The 20,656-nt window shown below is 44.4% G+C and overlaps 2 protein-coding genes and 1 long non-coding RNA gene across 9 annotated transcripts in view; 2 read left to right on the top strand and 1 right to left on the bottom strand.

Annotated features, from left to right (window-relative positions):
* CERS6 (ceramide synthase 6) overlaps positions 1 to 6,493 on the top strand; it is an 82,178-nt gene extending 75,685 nt beyond the window's left edge. For both annotated transcript variants that reach the window (XM_083712468.1, XM_083712467.1), the window contains one exon: positions 142 to 6,493. In XM_083712468.1, coding sequence (XP_083568594.1) covers positions 142 to 303 — 162 coding nt within the window. In that variant the 3' untranslated portion in view covers positions 304 to 6,493. The remainder of the gene's footprint in view (positions 1 to 141) is intronic.
* Positions 2,614 to 19,735, bottom strand: LOC310833383. Of its 4 annotated transcripts, none has more exons than XR_014558670.1 (4): positions 19,668 to 19,735; positions 8,186 to 8,449; positions 7,837 to 7,980; positions 2,614 to 2,887 (listed from the first exon to the last, which is right to left on the bottom strand). It is a non-coding gene; the product is annotated as an uncharacterized lncRNA (long non-coding RNA). The 4 variants fall into 4 exon arrangements; XR_014558671.1 differs by lacking the exon at positions 19,668 to 19,735 and adding an exon at positions 9,782 to 12,186; XR_014558669.1 differs by lacking the exon at positions 8,186 to 8,449.
* Positions 7,978 to 20,656, top strand: part of NOSTRIN (nitric oxide synthase trafficking) — a 34,724-nt gene continuing 22,045 nt past the window's right edge. For all 3 annotated transcript variants that reach the window (XM_083710257.1, XM_083710258.1, XM_083710259.1), the window contains exons 1-2: positions 7,978 to 8,073; positions 12,800 to 12,885. In XM_083710257.1, coding sequence (XP_083566383.1) covers positions 8,047 to 8,073; positions 12,800 to 12,885 — 113 coding nt within the window. In that variant the 5' untranslated portion in view covers positions 7,978 to 8,046. The remainder of the gene's footprint in view (positions 8,074 to 12,799; positions 12,886 to 20,656) is intronic.

Raw genomic sequence — 20,656 nt, forward strand, 5'->3', positions numbered from 1 at the left:
GCTTGATAGGTTATGTTTAAATTCGGATTTGGGGGGTATGAACAAGGGGAGGGTTGATTTAATTTCCGTTATGAAATAACCTCCAATACGTTACCTCCCTCCCCCTTTTTCACACCCGTTTTTTTTGTTTTGTTTTTGCAGGCGAAGGATGACCGAAGTGACATTGAGTCTAGTTCAGACGAAGAGCCCACCACAGCTCCTCATTCAAAGACCTCCCACAGCTCAGCCACCACCAATGGGACGAGCGGAACAAACGGAACAAACGGGTATCTCACTGGGGGCAACTCCGCAGAGGAACACTAATCCCTGGATTAAACACGGATACACGAACAAGACGAACTGTTTGCTACTGGAAGTCAATCGGTTGTGAATGCTGAGTTTTGTTTTTCGTTTCGTTTTGTCTTTTCTTCCTTCCCTTATTCTTTTTGTTTCTCAACATCAGAGAAAAACAAAACACATGGAGTATTTAAAGCTTCTGATAGCGTACTGCTGTGTTTCCTGTTTGTGAATGACAGCGCCACACCATGTTCTTTATGTAGGCATGCTGTATGTATATACATGACCAGATGGGAGCAGTACTTTCTTCTGTAGGCTTTGATGATTATTTATTTTAGATCTTATTTGGGGGTGACTTGTGGATGAAAGGGAGCAAGATTCTCTTTCAGACTTCACATCAGGGCCAGGGACTGCCAAGTTTTAAGGTACGTTTCCGTGCTTCATTTCTCTAGCCCGGTATCTAGCGTTACAACAAAACTTTATAAAAGTTCCTCTTTAGTTCTAGGTTGGTTTTGTTTTAATTTGCTGTTTTTGTGCTGAAGGATGCTGACTTTAGAAACTCCCACTACAAACACAGTGGTCACTCCCCTCACCCTAGAGAGGAGTTTTAAAATGGTGCATTAGTATTTCTAAACCGCCTGTAATGGAGCCAGTCCATATGAAACCGTAGTTATTGTAAGATGGGATTTTAGCTGTCTTTTACAAGATTGGTGGCAAATTAGATCAGAGCTCACTGTTTGTGCAAATGCCCAAACTATGTTTACATCAGGTAAGAACAACTCAAGTCTTACAGATGAGTCCTGCCTTGCCGTTTTAACCTCCAGTTTGATTTTAAAAAAATTCTGGAGATGCCTTTTGTTTAGTTTCAGAAGTAAGATGCCTACTTGAGTGCATAGTCATGTATACAAAAGTTGGACTTGGATCATATTTAGAACCAGCATCAAGAAGAATAGAGGCAGAAAAGAATTGCTTACTGGGAGTAAAGTAGATACAAGACATTGGGAAGATATCTGCATGGTGCATTGGCAGCCTGTGTCTGGACTGTACCACTGCATACAGCAATTGGAGGCTAAGTTGACTGAATACTTTTGCCATACAAATATATTCCATGTGCATAGAAACTAGAAGTCATGAGATAGGTTGAGGATGTTCAAGCTTAAAGCCGTTCTCCTGTCAGTCAGGGAATTGTTTTATATCACGTTGCATTAAATCACGTGTGCCACCCCCTTTTGCACTGAAGTGGTACAGTCCAGGCACAGTTCTACTTCCTCTCATACTTCTTGTGAAAATTAGGCCTTATTGCTCAGATGGGGAACCTGTTGCTCTCTGATTATCGTTGGACATCATCCCTGACCTTTGCCAGCTCTGGCTGGGGCCAATGGAGTCCAACAACATCTAGAGGTTTTCCATCCCTGTTCTACTGCCTGAGGTTTCTTTTAAGTGCCTGCTAGAAAGCTTTTGCCCACACTTAAAATAAATATTAGGCAGTTCATTCGGGATTCAACGAGGACACAGTCCATCAACCCTTGTAAGTAACCCTGCTTGGTATGAGGTTGTGTTCTTGGTAGATTGTGTGGCCAGGTGGCTCTGATTTTAAGAGAAAAGAGTGCCCTGGTTCTACCCACTTCCTCAACTTACTTGTGAGAGGACAGTTTACTTAATACTGGTCCTGTGCCACACCACAGAAGAGTCCCCAAGGGAACTTGGATGGTTGTACGAGTCTCATAGCAGTCTTTTCTCTCTTTCTTAGCCCACAACACTTGCAACTATTGGCGCCATTGAGCGCAACCCAGGAACACGGAAAACTGATGGCTAGATGTACCCCAGTGTGAGTCAGCAACAAGCATCCAAGGCTCTTTTTAATTACTAGAGAAATACAGCTGGCTGTGATTTCCTGCTAGAGATTTACCTGTAGCTATTGATATGTTCTTAAAGGAAATCAGCAGGAATAACAAAGAGTTAGATCCTTTCCCCCCCCCCCCACTCTTCATCTCTCTGCAGTAGAGGTTTCCTTGCTTTCCATAAGATCCTTAGATAAAGCGACCTTTCTTTCACATTATTTCTGTGCTTAGTAAAGCCAGTTTCGGCAAAGAAGACAACTTCTCTTTTCTGTGTGCCATTTTTGTTTTCTGTTGGTGTTGGGCACAGAGGTAACATGTATGCCAAAGAACTACATGCAGGGAAAGATGGAAAGAAGCAATAAGCAATTGCTTGGAATCATAAGAGCCCTGTCTCCCATCAGAAATTATTTTGAGCCATAAATCCTTTTTGCACATCTCCTGCAACCAAATCACCCTTAACATTTGCTCAAGCCATACAGTATTTATTATACTCTGGCTTTACATGAGAGAATGGAAAGGTGGTGGTTCTTTGCAGAGGAAAGGTTATTTATCATCACAATTCATGCGGCCATTTTTGAAGCCAACCCAACAGAACATGTTTTGGGTTAATAGCTGTTCCCTAGTGGGTTGAGGTGTGCTGGATTGGTCTCGTAAATCTCGACGCAACAAGTTAGATTCCATATCTGTGTTATGTTCATTCATGTTGCGTGTGTTGATATTTCAACAGGGTCACTTCAGCCCATCAGGACCCAGTGGAAAAATCAGTTTCTCTGCAAAATACAAAAAAAAAAAAGGTTATGTGACATGTGCCAACATGCAAAACACAAATTAAGGGTGCCCATAAAGTGAATGTAGTAAAAGTAACTCGAGAGCTGAAGAACAGGAAGTATATTAGAGTGGAGGGATATAAAACAATATCAGAACCGCTATGGATATTGGATATTAGTTGCCACTAGAATCTCTCTTTCCATTCTGTCATTTAAGAGTCATTGTGGGTTGGCTCTTAAGTTTCTCATAACTAATAATCCGGTGCATCTCAGTTTTGAGTCCTCTGTGCAGCATAGAACTTGAATAAAGAGAGTCTCATGGGCATTGGATGTGAAGCGCTGTCATAGTAAGGCAAAGTGAATGCATCAATAGTTTATATTCAGTTTTTTGGTTAGTTTTACAACAAACACAGATTGGGAGGCTGGGACTTTCAAAATGCTCTATGGCGTTGCTTAGGCAGGAGTTTTGGACAGATGTCTGGTTTTCCCAGAATGTGGAAGCATTGCTTTTGGAGGGAATGTAGAACCAACAGCTGCCATCATTAGCTTCTGTAAGCTCACACTGTTGCAGTGAAATGCACAGTAATCAGGTTAAGGGGAGGAAAGCTCCTGAACCTTGCCTCAGGCAACCAGAAAACTGTTACAAAGCACGATGTGAAGTTAGCTGGGTTACAAAATGACTTCATTACAGCTCAGTCTTAAACACCAAGGATATAGACGCTTTGATGCTGTCGATGTGGGAAGGGCTTCCCCATTCACTTAGGGGATTGAAATTAGGGAGCATACGCTTTGTAGGCCCGTAAATTCAATGTTAGCCTCTCACTATGGTGTATGCCAAGTGCCGCTGGATCCAGGAAGAAAGAAAACATGTAATCAATCACAGGAAGCCCTTCTAGAAACAAACCGGTATTCAGCTTCCGGGATTAGTATTATCAAAACTGTCTTGTGTAAACAAGCTCTTGTTAGGAAAAAAAAAAAGCTCTTTGGTTTGGTCTCTTTTAGCAGTAGAGTAAAAGATGCAGTGACCGAAATGTGTAGCGTAGCGACAAAAATGAAGAAAAAACGGTGTGTGGAAGTTAGTAGCCATTAGCTAGACTGAACTTTTTTATTAGCCAGCTCTTGGGGTAGTGGAGTAAGATCTATTGTTGTGTGCATTTCCTCAGTTAAGTATTGGCATGGAACACACTTTTTTAAAAAACAAAAACAAAAAAGTGTGTTTTTATGTATATTTTTAAAGTGGGACAAATGAGTGAAGACCAGGTATCTTCAACATATATATCCACTTGAGGACGGAAGTGTGGGGTTTGATTTGCACTCTCCATCCCGACTGTAGAGTGCCAGATTTTTAAAATGCCAAAAAGAAATATACATGTATGTTCGTTGCCATTTTTGAATTTGTTCAACACATGACTTCATTTCTTGTGGAGTTACTTTCCATTCACCCACCCACCCCTTTGTGTATGTTTATATCCAAGGCCTGGTTCACAGAAGACCCAGCATGTAGGCCCCAAATCTGGCAGGATGTGGGTTCAGCCTGGGATTCACTCATGCTTCCCCCCCCCCCCCCCGCGTGCAGAACCTTGAATGTGATCTTGGGCCTGTGCACATTATCTGTGCATCCTTTTTTTTTTGGCTGCACACTTCAGTGGGGTTTGCATAGATGCCAGCATGTCTAAACCCTAGCTGATATTTAAGCTCCCTATACCAAGAATTGCCAAGATTGGTATCTTTGAGATGCTTCAGGACTACATTTCCCATCATCCCTGATGACTGGCCATGCTGGGCTGAAGGGAACGGGGAATGCAGCAACATCTGTAGGGCAACATGCCAGCCATCCCTGCTGTATACAAGGGAGAGAAAGGAACATGAGTCCCAAGCTCTCCCCCTGTACCCTGCCACTTCCATGGTCTACGTGCCAGTACCCTCTGTGAACTAGCCCAGAGTTTGTTTATGGGGGAGATATTGCGGATGGGTTGCTAAACGAGAGGAAACGGTGTGCAAAGAAATCTTAGCTTCCCTTAGGAAGCATTTGCACGGCACGTTCTCCCCCTTTCCTGCTGTCATTCAGTGAAGCTGGTTTCTTCCTTAACAGCTGGCATGTTGTAACTTGCAAGGAACTAATGAGCATATAAACCCCGAAAGCCTAGATTTGGGACTGTAGGGAAAGGAGGGTAATCGCCAATCTTCACACATAATCAAAAAAGTGACAATATCAAGCCATGGAGTGATCATGGTGGTTCTTTTATCAATTAATGCACCTTTCCTTTCAAGTCATTCTGCTACTGGAACAGAGCGTGTTGCAACAAACAATAAAATTATTGTGTGTGCCTGCGTGCGTGCGTGCATAGGTGTGAGCGTGCTGTATTTTGCAATAAACTATGGGCAGATAGTTGTGTAACCCAATGCCAGCTTGTTTTGAATGTCTTTACATTGTACATATGAAGGCATAGGTTACACGGTATTCTGGTGGTTCAGGTCGACGTTCTTCTGCCATTCCCTTTTGCAGTGTATGGTAGAGGGTTCTGAATATAGGGCTATTGAAGTCCATATTTCTCATCTCCCCAAACTCATACGCTATTAATTTCGGCTTTCTGTAATTCTCACAAATGAGAAGAAGATGGTATATTCTTTATTTGCCCCCTCCTCCCAATTGTTTTATTTTTATTTTTGTTTAAAGGCTTCCTGGTGTTATATTTCCTCCTATATTCATTACTGAATCCTCTTGTCAAATAATAAAATTACAACAGTTCTGTAGGCCACTGTGAGAATGACCAAAATACTCAAAACCCACAGTGTTTAATAAATGGAGTTGCCTTGAAATCACAAATCAAAACTTCAAAAATCCTCTGATTGCACTTAGACATAACTTGAGTGTGATTTGGTTTGTTTGGATTCTACTGGGACGTTGCTAAAAACTGCCCATATTTTTTAGCTTCTCCTTTTAAAAATAGTTGTCTTGGTATTTATTTGTTTATTTATTGAGAAGTTACTTAGCACATTTTTTCTTACAAGGAAGTTCCAGTTGTAATGACAGAGAAACTGAAGCAACTGATCTGCTTGTATAAAGTTATACACTTAGGAAATAGCCTCCACTTACTTTAATGGAGGGCAGGAGGGGGTACGTGTATTTTGATAGTATTTATTTTGGCCTTAATTTTAGCCTAGGGCTTTAGTGATGTGTAGTGATGACTAGGACCACTGGTAATGAGAATCATCTCAAAGAAGAACGGTACACGCTGGTTTGATACACAAGAGGGTGTTTTTCTATCTCCCTGCAAATTTCTAAATACTGAAAACAGTAGCCACATTTGTGTGCTCTGCATGGTGGTTACTTTCAGCAGGTCAGGTCAGGACAAAATGGTGCAATTTTCCACCTGTGTTTTCAAGACAATCCAACAGTTTGAACTATAACTTACTGGTATATTTCACTGTCAGAAATACAGCGCTGTGTTTTAGCCTTGGATTTTGCTTCTGGGTTTCTTTTCTCTCTCCCCCCCCCCCCTTTTAAATATGAAAAAATAAAATTCTTCCTGGAATATTTGGATCCAATCAATATTGTGAATTTTGATTTGAAAACACTTTCATAATAAACACTAAAGCATTAGGCCTCTTTACTTGCCTTCTTTGCAGTGTGTGTGCATAGCCTTCTACTATATGTCTGTTTACATCTCCCCATTGTCTACTCTGATGGGAAGCTGCTCTCCAGCAAAGGCCAAAGCTTTTCACATCCCCGGCTTCCTGAGACCCTGGAGATGCCAGGGACTGAACATGGAACAGCAGCTCCAAGGACATGTTACTCCCTGCCTCTTTCGCTTGTCACCCATGGTTGTCACCTGGTAAGAACAGGGCTGCTGCTGCTGCCGCCGCCACTTCTCACTCCTCTCTGACCTCCTTTTTTCTCCCCCACTGCCTTCAGTGCACCAGGGCGTCCCCAGGCTGCCTCCTGTCGCTTCAGGTCGTGGTGGTGGAGCCAGCGGCAGTGGCAGAAAAGCTATTTTTTTGTCTCAGGCAGCAAAAATGTCTTGGCCCTGTTTCTCCCTCTGTGGAAATCTAGGTTTCTCCTATGAGAGCAGGCACCGTTGCAGACACTCTTCCCCTTAAATCCACCCGTGGCTGGAACTTGTGTGATTCTTGCACCCATTCTGCAGAAAGGCAAAACTGGTCTTTTGTTTTGGCAGGGTGAGAAGCTTTGGAGCTGGAGGGAGAGACTTTAACCTAATGTTCAAGAAATGAGAGAAAAAGCAAAAACAACAACGACAAAAAACACCACTTAGAGAGTTCCCCCCCCCCCCAAAAAAACCCCATTCCCTTTGATCTACACAAGAGGTGTACAAGGTAGTTCAGCCTAAGATATGCAGCTGGCCCTAGGTCAACTGTGTCCCATTCATGCAGTTATAGGGTTGCCATATTTCTATAAGTAAAATTCAGGACACAAAATTTTTAAAGCCTTTTTTGGGAAATGGAACACAAAGTTGTTGGGCTTTTCTTAGGAATCAATCTCAAAATCACCATTTCCCAAAACTTCCTCCTGGCTGCTATTTTCACTTGGAAATCCCATGTACGGCAACCCTAATGATGTGATACAGATGACCAGTCAAACCCAAGTAGCAAAACATTTGCTAAAAGTTAAGCCTGGTTTATTATTAATGAATTAATTCATAAAGAATTTCAGAACATTTTGTAAATGCATTATAGTGGTACCTTGGGTTACATACGCTTCAGTTTACAGACGCTTCAGGTTACAGACTCTGCTAACCCAGAAATAGTACCTCGGGTTAAGAACTTTGCTTCAGGATGAGAACAGAAATCACGCAGCGGCGGGAGGCCCCATTAGCTAAAGTGGTACCTCAGGTTAAGAACGATTTCAGGACCTCCAGAACGGATTAAGTTCTTAACCCGAGGTACCAATGTAACAGAAAAACAAGGCAAGGGTCATAACAGTTGTTGGTCACCTTGCTGTATGCGATTGTTTGAGGGGCTCTGGATCTTGTTTGCATTACCAGGAAGTAGCTGGGATGAAATCAGCTGCAGGGTTAGTCCCTTAATTAGCCACTTGGCTGACACACCAGCTTGATTGCCATGGAACTTCCAGCCTCCTAGAATTCCAAGCGGACAAGTTAGGGCAGAGGCAGAAATACGAGAACAGAATCCGGCAGTTCAGAATGAAGAACCCACTGGAAGGCTGCATAGTGAGTAACCTCTTATTTCATTCATAGCTCTCCCCCCTTCTCTCTCTCAGCTTAGTATATGTGGGGTTTGGGGGCCACAATGAACTCATGATTCACAGCCACTGAAGAATACCTGGCTGGTGGCCTACATCAGAGAGAGGGACTGATTTTTCTGCCTGCCCTTGAGCTGTGACATTGATCTTCCAAAGTGCTTTGCTGGCAATGCGACACGCATACACCCCGATTGCTTCTTCAAGATTCCTCTTCCCAGCCTCGCAGATGTGGCACCGGCTTTCTGGACAGAGGCCTAGCAAAGCTCGAAGAGTAGCCAAGGATGCTGGACTGACCTAACTGAGTTTCGAAGGTGGTGGGTGTCTCGTCGTATCCTGGTCAGAAACTGGAAGGCAGAGAGAGCTGCTGGGTGGGGTTAAGTTGCTGTTTCTGCTATTTTGCAGCAGGGCAGTTTTATATATTTGTTGTTGCATTCCCACCCTGCCCTGGGAGAGTATTGTGGGCATGTGATGTTGCCAGAGCCACAACTCCCCCACCCCAGCACACCACTTGCAAAGCTAGACAGCTTGTCGTTTTCAAAGGACCAGATTTGGCCCCAAGGCCTCCTGTTGCTGATTATCGCTACTCAAATGTTAGGCTTAAGCCGTGTATGTGATGCCTGATCATTTGAATGGTTGCCTTGAGTTCAGTTCAGAAGCTGTAACGTAGATTGGAACAGAGAAGCAGGCCAAGTAACACACACTTCCCTGAAGCAAGTTTAAATCATCCTTTGGTTGTGAATCTTACTGGGTTACCTTGAGCCAGTCATTAGAAGAAGAGTTTGGATTTGATATCCCGCTTTATCACTACCCGAAGGAGTCTCAAAGCGGCTAACATTCTCCTTTCCCTTCCTCCCCCACAACAAACACTCTGTGAGGCGAGTGGGGCTGAGAGACTTCAAAGAAGTGTGACTAGCCCAAGGTCACCCAGCAGCTGCATGTGGAGGAGGGTGGAATCGAACCCAGTTCACCAGATTACGAGTCCACTGCTCTAACCACTACACCACACTGGCTCTCATTACTTTGCCGGGCTGATGTGAGGATAAAATGGGGTTTTCTTAGAGGAAAAGCTAATCTGAGGGGAAAGGTGGATAAATATGCAGCAGAAAACTGGGGAGAACTTAGAAGAGGTATATATCCAAAGATGGATGTGAGAAGCTGAGAAAGAATAATAATAGAATTGTTAAGTTGGAAGGGACCCCAAGGGCCATCTAGTCCAACCCCTCTGCGATGCAGGAGTCTTTTTGCTTAACATGAGGCTCAAACCCACAATCCTGAGAATCAGAGGCCCTATGCTCCATCAACGTGAGTTAACAAAAATAAGAACATAAATAAATAAGTCACATGAAATTGTCTGCTGTGAACTGTCTGGGGAAACACAGGGATATAGACAAGATATATAACCGTAAGTTCAGGGCTGCAATCATAAACACACTTTCTTGGGAGTCAGCCCCACTGGAATGCAATGGGATCTGCTTCTGACTAAACAGAAGATTGAGGGGAGGAAAACGGTGCAGGGAGGATGGTTTTGATCAGGAGCACAGCATGCAATTAGAGAGAGGAGCAGTGGCATAGTGTGGGTTGCCTGAGCCCTGGGCCATGCTGAGGGGGTGGGTGGGAAGGAGGGAAACAGACGGAGTATGCATGCACATTCAACTGCCCAACGGCATCCACATCACCTGGGAGATCTCAGCTGCAGAGCTAAGAAGAGAAGAGTTGATCCGTTGTCTGTAGCCCAGGAATGGAAGCTCTATTGAGGGAGCACTGGGTGTTGAAATTTGGCACCCTTAACAATTTTGCACCTGGGGCAACTGCCCCGGCCCCCCCCCCCCATTCTACACCACTGGAGAGGAGCACAATTCCCCACTGCAGCCAGTCTCGCCCCCACAGACCCACACTTCCGTACAGCTGCATTCAAAAACCAGCTAACCGCACACCACCTGGGGGATAACGTTCACGTGGTCGCTGGATGCCTTGCGCATGTTGATCCTTCACAATCTACCAAGGATTTGAGCAAGCGTTTTGTTTCCTTTGCCTCTGTTAAGAGATGGCAGGACCGCTTGCAGTTCCAGGCTTGCTGTGCATCCATTATGTGTGTGCGCGTGGGGGAAATTGCTCCAAGTGCTGTTGTTTTGTTGTTTTGTACAGCTCAGCTTCATCAGTGAGTGCTGATGCCTTGCACAGATTTAACATCCGATATAAAATATTAATATGGCTGCTGCTTCTAGCAAGCTGCATCTTGCACAGCAGGAGCCAGCCAGCAGAAGTTTCTGCTGCAAAATCTGCTTCTTTGGATTTGACATATTTTTATTTTCATTTTTTAAAGATCTCTAGAAAAGAGAAATGTTACCATAATGCCTAGTAATCAATTGCAGGGTAAACATTGTAGGCTATTACCAGCATGACAATTGCAACTAATGAAAGCAAGAATAATATTTTATAGCAGGTGTTAGCTCTGTCTTTGGTCACTTTGGGAGGAAAGGCATGATGCAGTATTTCTCATAGCTATACTAAAATTAATATAGGGTGGTGGTCAACAAACTCTATGTGCTGGCACACTGGTCCTCAAAGGGTGTGGTGCACCACACTGGTATGGCAGGAGAGGATGGCAAGTGTGGCAGGAAGATTCAAGGACAATCAAAGAAATATTTAAACATTTCCTTATGGCATGGTATGGTTGTTGGGCGTATTGGTCACCCGTTCTCAGAAAACTGTCTTCATGAGTTTCTGCATGTAAGATGAGCCCAAGGCGATTCTCCGGGACCCTCTAAGTGTCCCTATTTTCCAGGGACAGTCCCAGATTTACAGAAGCCATCTCAGTTTCTGATTTGATCCCAGAATGTCCTGCTTTTCCTTAGGACGCCCCTATTTTCATTGGGGATGGGGGGGTGGGAGGAGATATGCAGTTTTGCGAACCCTGAGCCAAAGAGATAAGTAACTATACAAGCTTTAGAAGGCATCTAAAGGCAGCTCTGTAGAAGGAAATTCTTAAATGTTTTATTGTGGTTTTTTGTATGTTGGAAGCTGCCTAGAGTGGCTGTGGCAACCCAGTAAGATGGGCAGGGTTTATTATTATTATTATTATTATTATTATTATTATTAATGTCCCTATTTTCATTGGAGAAATGTTGGAAGGTATGTTCTCCCCACATCTCTTCTCGCTATGCGCATGCCCTTTGCCATCCCCACATCTGCTGAGGAAGCCTGTCGAGGGGGAACCCAGAACACATTTAGCGGGTGTGCCAGGACTGCAGGAAGGAAATGGTTCTGTCATGCAAGGAAAAATCCTCACACTGCCGGAATGTTCACCTTAGCACTGTGTCGAATGAAACCAGTGATCTATTAATATAATAATAAAACAGCAGGCTATATGCAGTAACGGCTGCGAATGTTGAACTCTACTGGTATAATGAATGGGTCTGTGCTGAATTGTCACAGAGCATGCTTTTCACAAAGGACTATGTCCGGAGGTGCGGTGCTTCCCTCAAACAAAAAAAAAGCCTTTTCTTGCAAAATCCGGATCCCTTCCTCCCTGGATCTCCTCCACCCTTTGCAAAACACTTGCATTTGAGGCAGAGAGCATAGCATAAAGAGGATGGCCTCCTTTTTTAAAATGTTCAGTGAAACTATATTAAAGGAGGCAATGCATAGCAGCATTGGGAGAGTGACCTTCCACTTCTGGCTTGCCAAGAGAAAGGGGAGCATCGCGTCGCAGAGGAGCATCTTCAAAATAGTGACTTGCCTAATCACAAACTGGACATTGGCTCGCAGAGAGATCTGAATGAGCAAGCTGGCGTTCCCAGGAATGTTTTGTGCAAGTGAGGAAACCTAGCACACCAAATGGGAAGCTGCTTTCTACTGGGCCATGGGTCCTTCTAACTCAAGATTGACAACACAGGAGCTTTCAAGGCTTCCAGCAGGAGTCCTTTCTTCTAGCCCTACCTGGAAATGCCAGGGACTGACCCTGGAATCTTCTGGATGCAAAGCTAAGACTGAGCCACAGCCCCATCCACCCTCCATACACTGGCCTTTCCCCAAATTGGCAGGAGGGGGGAGCCTTTAATGTGAAAGGAGAGTAGCACAGGTTATCTCCATTATTTCTTTTTCAGACCTGTGAGTGTGTTGTAATGGAAACACTTCCATATGGGCTTTGATCTGGCACAATGTTTGCATGGGGTGATGGAATTGGGAATGGGAAACAAAACGAACCCTGAGAACCATTTTATTTAAGCCGTGTGAGATCTCTCAATGCCAGAGAGGGTGTGTAGATGTGTGGGTGCTACAGAAACTCTGTTGATTTTGAAAAGGTCTCCTCCCTGTGTGTGGATATCATTTCTGTTGGGTGGAGATTTTGGCTAGATTTCAGGGAGACGTTGCAATCCACCCACTGGGAACTTCTACCTGTTGTTTAAGTAATGATAATAGTAATAGCAATAATGCAGGCGTACCTAAGGACCTTGTACATTATCAACAGCTGGTTTTCTGGCTTAAAAGTATGCAATCACTGCATGCCCTATTCAGTGATGGAAAAGGAAAAGAAAACCTTTGCTACTGCGAATACTCATTCTCTTCCCACACAAGCTACACACCTGCTTCCTACGCTTTTCTTTTCCTGTGTGGCAGGCAGAACGAGTGCAGACCTGAAATGTTGCCCAAACCTTAAAGCCTGTAAACAAGTCTGTATCTTGTGTTTTCAGTATGACAGAGCATATCAAGATCTGAAAAGATTTTCCAAAAATGGAGATAATTTCTGCAAGCAACTCATGTCTATTCTTCAGCAGAGGTATGTATGTGTCTCCTTAACCTGGTAGACTGCAATCTCCCTTGTTTGCTCAGATGGCAAATTATTTTCTCCAAATGGTATGTGTGTGCTGGCAGAGGGAGCAGGGAGAGAGTTATTGTTCTCCGGAACAGACTTCTATAATACAAGGCTGCTTATCATTTCCTCCCTGCATGTTCGAACAGTTTCTATAAGGCTTGGTCTGATGCCACTTGAAATATAACTTGCTCATCCAGTAATTACTAGGGTGGCTACTGGAATGTGAAGAAGGGGCATGGAGAAAAGGTCTAATAGCAAGGACCAGCTTCAAGGTAGCATATACAGTACGTGGATTTTCTTACTTTGGCCTGATGATGAGCTCACTTGGATGTAACCCTAAACCATGGTTTTTGCATGGTTGAGACAAGTAGTGTAGGGGAACCTTGGGTTTATGTGCCTCCTCCTTCAGGATAGCCATGCAGAGGAATTTGAAAGCTTCCCCCTTTTTTGGTTAAGCACAGGTTGCTATGTCATCTGAACCAGGTAAAATGTGGTAACCATAATTATAGTTTGTTTAAACAAGCCAGCATGAAGCCATAGTACGTTTCAACAAACCACTGTTAATATTAACAGGACTTTAGCATGCTGTCCAAACCCTAAACTGTGGTTAATCTAAAACAGAAGAAGCTGCTGTTCCCCTTCAAGCTACACCAGTGAGAAGTGGGGAGTGAGGCGTTTGCAAGCCCAAGGCTCGCTGCAGCTCATCCCCATGACACGAAACCATAGTTTAATGTTAGGTGTGAACTTTTTGCTTTGACCTAAAGCATGCAAGGTTATGCTTAAAATTCTACAGGGAAGGCTCAAGCAGTATGTGGACCGAGAACTCCCAGAAGTGCAAGCTGGATTTAGAAGAGGCAGAGGAACCAGAGACCAAATTGCAAACATGCGCTGGATCATGGAGAAAGCTAGAAAGACATCTACTTCTGCTTCATTGACTATGCAAAAGCCTTTGACTGTGTCGACCACAGCAAACTATGGCAAGTTCTTAAAGAAATGGGAGTGCCTGATCACCTCATCTGTCGGGGATCACCTCATCTTGCGCAGGAAAGGACGTGCAAGAAGCGGTTATCCGCCGCCCGGCTGCCCAGGGCCGTCCAGAAACGCGGTGCTCACTGGAAGGACATCGTGAAGCTGAGACTCCAATACTTTGGCCACCTCATGAAAAGAGAAGACTCCCTGGAAAAGACCCTGATGTTGGGAAAGATGGAGGGCACAAGGAGAAGGGGACGACAGAGGACGAGATGGTTGGACAGTGTTCTCGAAGCTACCAGCATGAGTTTAACCAAACTGCGGGAGGCAGTGGAAGACAGAAGTGCCTGGCGTGCTCTGGTCCAGGGGGTCACGAAGAGTTGGACACGACTAAACGACTAAACAGCAACAACAACAAAGCATGCAAGCCTTCATAGATTGTGCAAAGTCCAATTCTACCCTGGATTCCCTTGAATGCAGCAAATATTGTGTTTATATATATATATATATATATGCTTTCGTAGATTTTCACGGGTACAGGAATGCAGGTTTTGGTGTCCTCGGGTGTCTTCCCGTGTAAAAGTTGGGGTGTCTAGGCGACGTTTCGACGAGGTCTCACTCGTCATCTTCAGGCTGGTGAAGACGAGTGAGACCTCGTCGAAACGTCGCCTAGACACCCCAACTTTTACACGGGAAGACACCCGAGGACACCAAAACCTGCATTCCTGTACCCGTGAAAATCTACGAAAGCAAATATCTTACCTCTACGGGGAGGAAACCTTCCAGCTGACAACACCAGCCTGAAGATGACGAGTGAGACCTCGTCGAAACGTCGCCTAGACACCCCAACTTTTACACGGGAAGACACCCGAGGACACCAAAACCTGCATATATATATATATATATATATGCAGGTTTTGGTGTCCTCGGGTGTCTTCCCGTGTAAAAGTTGGGGTGTCTAGGCGACGTTTCGACGAGGTCTCACTCGTCATCTTCAGGCTGGTGCTTTCGGCTTCTTGTTACTGGAACAGAGCGGGATCTCAATGTTTGAGTTCCTATAAATACTGTAGAGGGGGTGTGGTGTCTAGCCTCCAATGTTCTGGGCAGAGAGGAAGTTCCCAGGCTAGTGTGCCTTTTCTTCTTTTGTTCCTTAATTACTTGAGAGATACCTTGAGTGATTTCTTGAGTGATATCCTGAGTACCACTTAGGTGGGTCATTAGGTGTGGATTAGTTGCTAAAGTCTTTGTGTCTTGACCTCTTGAACTTTGTGAAGAGTTTTCCTGAGAAGATGGCTGTATTGCACTTAGTTGTGCTTTGGCTTGGCTTCGTGTATAGGGGCGAGCTGTGGTTTTGTGGCTTGTGTCAGCCAGATCTGTGTAGGGATTGCAGGGGGGTGCAGCATCCGGAGGTGCCACCATGGATTGGCTACTGGATGGTGTCAGTAATTCATCTGTGGAGAGGGTCTGGGTTTGGGTCTGGTGTGGTTGATTGGTGTTGGCGTTCTGTGTGCCTCTGGATCTGGTGTCAGTTTTTGTGGGGAGGGCTAATTTCCAGATGTCTGGCAAGCGGGATGTGTCGTCACGCTTGTTCATGTTGTGAGGGTGTTTCTCTATCTCGATGGCTTCCATGATTATTCTCTTGTGGTGATGTTCCGTGTTAAAGAGCAATTTGGAATCTGCAAAATTAATTTCGTGTCCTGTTTCTTTCATGTGTTGGAAAAGAGAGGAAGTTTTTTCTTCTTTTTTGACGGCATTCTTGTGTTCTGCGATACGTGCATTTATTCGTCTGTTTGTTTGTCCAATGTACGTGGCTGGGCAGACTTTGCAGGGTATTTCATAGAACAAACAGACGAATAAATGCACGTATCGCAGAACACAAGAATGCCGTCAAAAAAGAAGAAAAAACTTCCTCTCTTTTCCAACACATGAAAGAAACAGGACACGAAATTAATTTTGCAGATTCCAAATTGCTCTTTAACACGGAACATCACCACAAGAGAATAATCATGGAAGCCATCGAGATAGAGAAACACCCTCACAACATGAACAAGCGTGACGACACATCCCGCTTGCCAGACATCTGGAAATTAGCCCTCCCCACAAAAACTGACACCAGATCCAGAGGCACACAGAACGCCAACACCAATCAACCACACCAGACCCAAACCCAGACCCTCTCCACAGATGAATTACTGACACCATCCAGTAGCCAATCCATGGTGGCACCTCCGGATGCTGCACCCCCCTGCAATCCCTACACAGATCTGGCTGACACAAGCCACAAAACCACAGCTCGCCCCTATACACGAAGCCAAGCCAAAGCACAACTAAGTGCAATACAGCCATCTTCTCAGGAAAACTCTTCACAAAGTTCAAGAGGTCAAGACACAAAGACTTTAGCAACTAATCCACACCTAATGACCCACCTAAGTGGTACTCAGGATATCACTCAAGAAATCACTCAAGGTATCTCTCAAGTAATTAAGGAACAAAAGAAGAAAAGGCACACTAGCCTGGGAACTTCCTCTCTGCCCAGAACATTGGAGGCTAGACACCACACCCCCTCTACAGTATTTATAGGAACTCAAACATTGAGATCCCGCTCTGTTCCAGTAACAAGAAGCCGAAAGCACCAGCCTGAAGATGACGAGTGAGACCTCGTCGAAACGTCGCCTAGACACCCCAACTTTTACACGGGAAGACACCCGAGGACACCAAAACCTGCATTCCTGTACCCGTGAAAATCTACGAAAGCACATATATATATATATATATATATACCGTATTTTTCGCTCTATAACACGCACCAGACCATAACACACACGTAGTTTTTAGAGGAGGAAAACCAAATATATATATATTCTAAATGAAATAGTGGATATATGATTTTTGTGGTTCATGCTGTGGCCACAGACATGTGATCTGACAGTGAGTTTGGAATAGCCCAATGCAAAAATCCTGAGGATCCATGTGGATCCATGCTTTGTAACCACGGAGGAGGGAAGGAAGGGGAACCATGGATCCTCTGCTCACGACTGCAGCAGATCCCCCCGTCACCCGCAGGCATTCGCTCCATAACACGCACAGACATTTCCCCTTACTTTCTAGGAGGAAAAAAGTGAGTGTTATGGTGCAAAAAATACGGCATATATATATATATATATATTTGCTTTCGTAGATTTTCACGGGTACAGGAATGCAGGTTTTGGTGTCCTCGGGTGTCTTCCCGTGTAAAAGTTGGGGTGTCTAGGCGACGTTTCGACGAGGTCTCACTCGTCATCTTCAGGCTGGTGCTTTCGGCTTCTTGTTACTGGAACAGAGCGGGATCTCAATGTTTGAGTTCCTATAAATACTGTAGAGGGGGTGTGGTGTTTATAGGAACTCAAACATTGAGATCCCGCTCTGTTCCAGTAACAAGAAGCCGAAAGCACCAGCCTGAAGATGACGAGTGAGACCTCGTCGAAACGTCGCCTAGACACCCCAACTTTTACACGGAAAGACACCCGAGGACACCAAAACCTGCATATATATATATATATATATATATATATATATATATATATATATTAAAAAGACCTGTTCTTCTGGAGCAACACTGGCTTTTGCCTCCCACAAGAGTCCCGACTAACCCAAAATAAAAGCAACAGGCATGGCTGGCAAGGGGGAAGAGGCAAGAGTAGTGAGTGGGGATGGTGATACTTTGCTCCTGATGACATCCAAAGTGTTGGAGCAGCACCCTTGAAAAAGAGTGGTGTGGAGCAGTCTACCGGATGATCCCAAATAACTTAAATGCACTGCAGACTGAGAGGTGCCCAATTATAGGAAAGAGTCCCTCATACGGACCTTCGCTCTTAACGCAGAGGGTAATCTCATTAAGGACAGGGCTGGGTGGACAGGACGTTAAATCTTAATAAACTCAGGTACTGGGCCATTGCACACATATCAACACACTTTTCCTAACTCCTTATGGCAGAATGTCCCCGCAAGGTCTCTGTGCAGTTAGAACTCATGGCCGGGTGATTGAGATGTTCCTTATGCAGAAAGGGGAAGGCGTTTCACAGGAAAACATAAATGTAGGCTTCATCCAGTTACTATGAAAAGGAGTTTGCTGGAGGTTACCGTACTGTCACTGCCCTATGACCAGGTCATCCTTAAATAGGGCTATCTGTTTGCATTTGATAAGGAAGAAGTTCCAGGGATTCATTAGGCTTGCGCTTACCTGGTCCACTATGCACATTGGTTAATCTGGAGAAATTCACCTGCACAGCAACTGCAGCGGAGAGGATATTTGGTGGGAACCACTAGAGATTCCTCTAACAGGATCACACTTGGCTTGAACAACAGCAGCTTCCTCTGATGCCTTTCTGGAGTTTCCCATTCATTGAAATGTTCAGTTTGTGATCTATGCGTCTGCCTGCAGTTCTGACACACATTTGGTTATGTAAACCTAATCAGAAGACTCAGCTACACTGGCATAGAAAAATGCATTTGCTTTACATGCATTCTAACATTGTGACACCAGATCACACTGTGGAGTTCCATACAAAGTTTGCAACGCATTTAACTGCAACGCTTTTTGGTGTGTCTAGATCCAGCCAGAGTAGATTTTTGCACTGGTTCTGACAGGCCAACCAGTGTGAAACTAACCTGGGTTGCAGTGGAGCCACCTGTAAGCAAGCAAGAGGGGATCTTCAGCAGGCAAGGGTCCAGAGACAGAAAGGGGAAAGCAGGGAAGGCAAACCCCTGAGCTCTGGCCAACCTCAGCAATTCAGTAGAGCGATGTGCATCAAAGTGATTTTCAGTGAAGTGATGCTCAACAGGGTGGATCTGGGGAGCCAGAACCCACACAAGCGATCCAGCAAATGATTTCATAGTGGAACTGGGTAACCAGATCCTGAAGCCAGAAATATTGTTGCTTTGAAGCCTGGAGTTTTTGCACTCTCGTAAACAAAAGCCTCAAAGGAAATTCCAGCATTGATTGGATCATGGAGGTGTCATCCCAATTTCCTGTACCTGATATAGATAGGTCATGCAGGCCAGAGATAAAGGATTCTCTTTCGTGGAGACAGGTGGTGGTATTCACCTAAACTAGGCCCGATTAGGCATAGATTTGAACAACAGGCTCCTCTCCCAAGGGCCACAATATTGCATTAACTTTGGATTTCATTGATTGGATTGCCAAAAGCCACATCCTGCGAGTATGACTGGTGACCTTGCCTCCGCTAAGGTGACCAACTTGATTCACCAGGTTGCCTTTTTTTGCTGGATCGTGCCCCGATTTAGCAGTCATATTGTTCCTGCAATTGCTATTGATTTTGTAAAGTCACAAACAGAGTTTCAGAAGATTTACTAAGACACATTTCACCCGAGGGGGAAGGCTGGGAGGAAGGCTTTTAGCTCTAACTTGTTATTTCATCCTGAAAACCTAATTCATTTTACTGTCAGATATTCTGAGTAGAGAGCAAGGATTTCATTAGCTTTGCATTCCAAAGAGAAATTGCCATTCCATAGAAGATTTGCCTTGCATCTTAAACCTCAAGGCTCCCCTTTCTAGGAGACACCTTTTTGAAAGTAATTCTTTTCTAAATATGATGAAATGCTTTACCACTTATGCAGCAGGACAAGTGAAACTCAGGCACACACAGAAACCCCTCAATTCTCTTCCTTTTTTACAAGCTTGGGATATCATCATTACTTCCATGCTACTTGGATAATAAAATATGATATTTGTCATGAGATGAACTACATTAAATCACGTTGGTGGGTAATAAATTTACCTTGTGAACATATAAGCCTCATCATCAGCTGTTCTGATTCTTTTGCATGGCAATGAAAAGAATGGAAATGTTATGTACTGAGTCGAATAGGATCCAAACTGCAGCAGTCTGATTGGTCCTAGAACAATAGGATCCAAAAGGCAGCAGTTTGATTGGTCCTAGAACAATAGGATTCAGAATGCAGCAGTCGGATTGGTCCTAGAACAATGCAGCAGTATGATTGGTTGGCAGGAACCACCCAATCATGCTCCAGATTTAAGTGAATCCACAACCTGATTGGCTTACAGTAGAATTCCGGAATTAGCCAATCATGTGCAGCCCATTGTGTAAATAATGTATATAAAGCAGATACCTTGAGGGGACTTTCATTCATTCCTCCTCACCACTATGAGCTGAATAAAGAGCATGAGAGCACTTTGCGACTCTGAGTATATTTCACGAAACTTCTGCCTATGAAGTGTGTGCTCTACTACCAAGCGATGGTTTCCTCTCCTGAATATTTACTTGGTGCCCCTTTGACTAATGCTGGGGTCTCCAACCTTTTTGGAATTTTGAGAAAGTGCCTTGGGTGCCAGCTACAAAATGGCTGCAGTGGGGATGTGGCTTAAACAGAAAATGGCTGCCGCATCTAAAGAGCTGGAAAATAGGACCACAAAATGGTGTGAGCATGCCATCCCTCGGTCAATGGGAGCTAAGGAAGCATCTACATCAGTCATCGCCACATTCCCAGAGAAAAGCTATTTGCACCACTTCCTTCAGAACAGAAGGGATGGAAGTAATCAAATTATTACCTTCAGTCAAATGTTGGCATGTTTAAGGAGACTTGGGGCAAGCAGGAGTGGAGCAGGAAGAGTAAACAGTCTCATGTGTATTGTGGATTTTTGAAGGGAGATTTACTGAGACCTTTTTGAGGGCAACGTACAAGGTACTGGTGGGCTCACTGGTGCCCACAGGCACTGTGTTGGTGACCAGTGTTATTGCCTGCACGG

Source organism: Podarcis gaigeae (assembly GCF_964106915.1).
Source record: "Podarcis gaigeae genome assembly, chromosome: 1".
Classification (NCBI taxonomy): Eukaryota; Metazoa; Chordata; class Lepidosauria; order Squamata; family Lacertidae; genus Podarcis; species Podarcis gaigeae.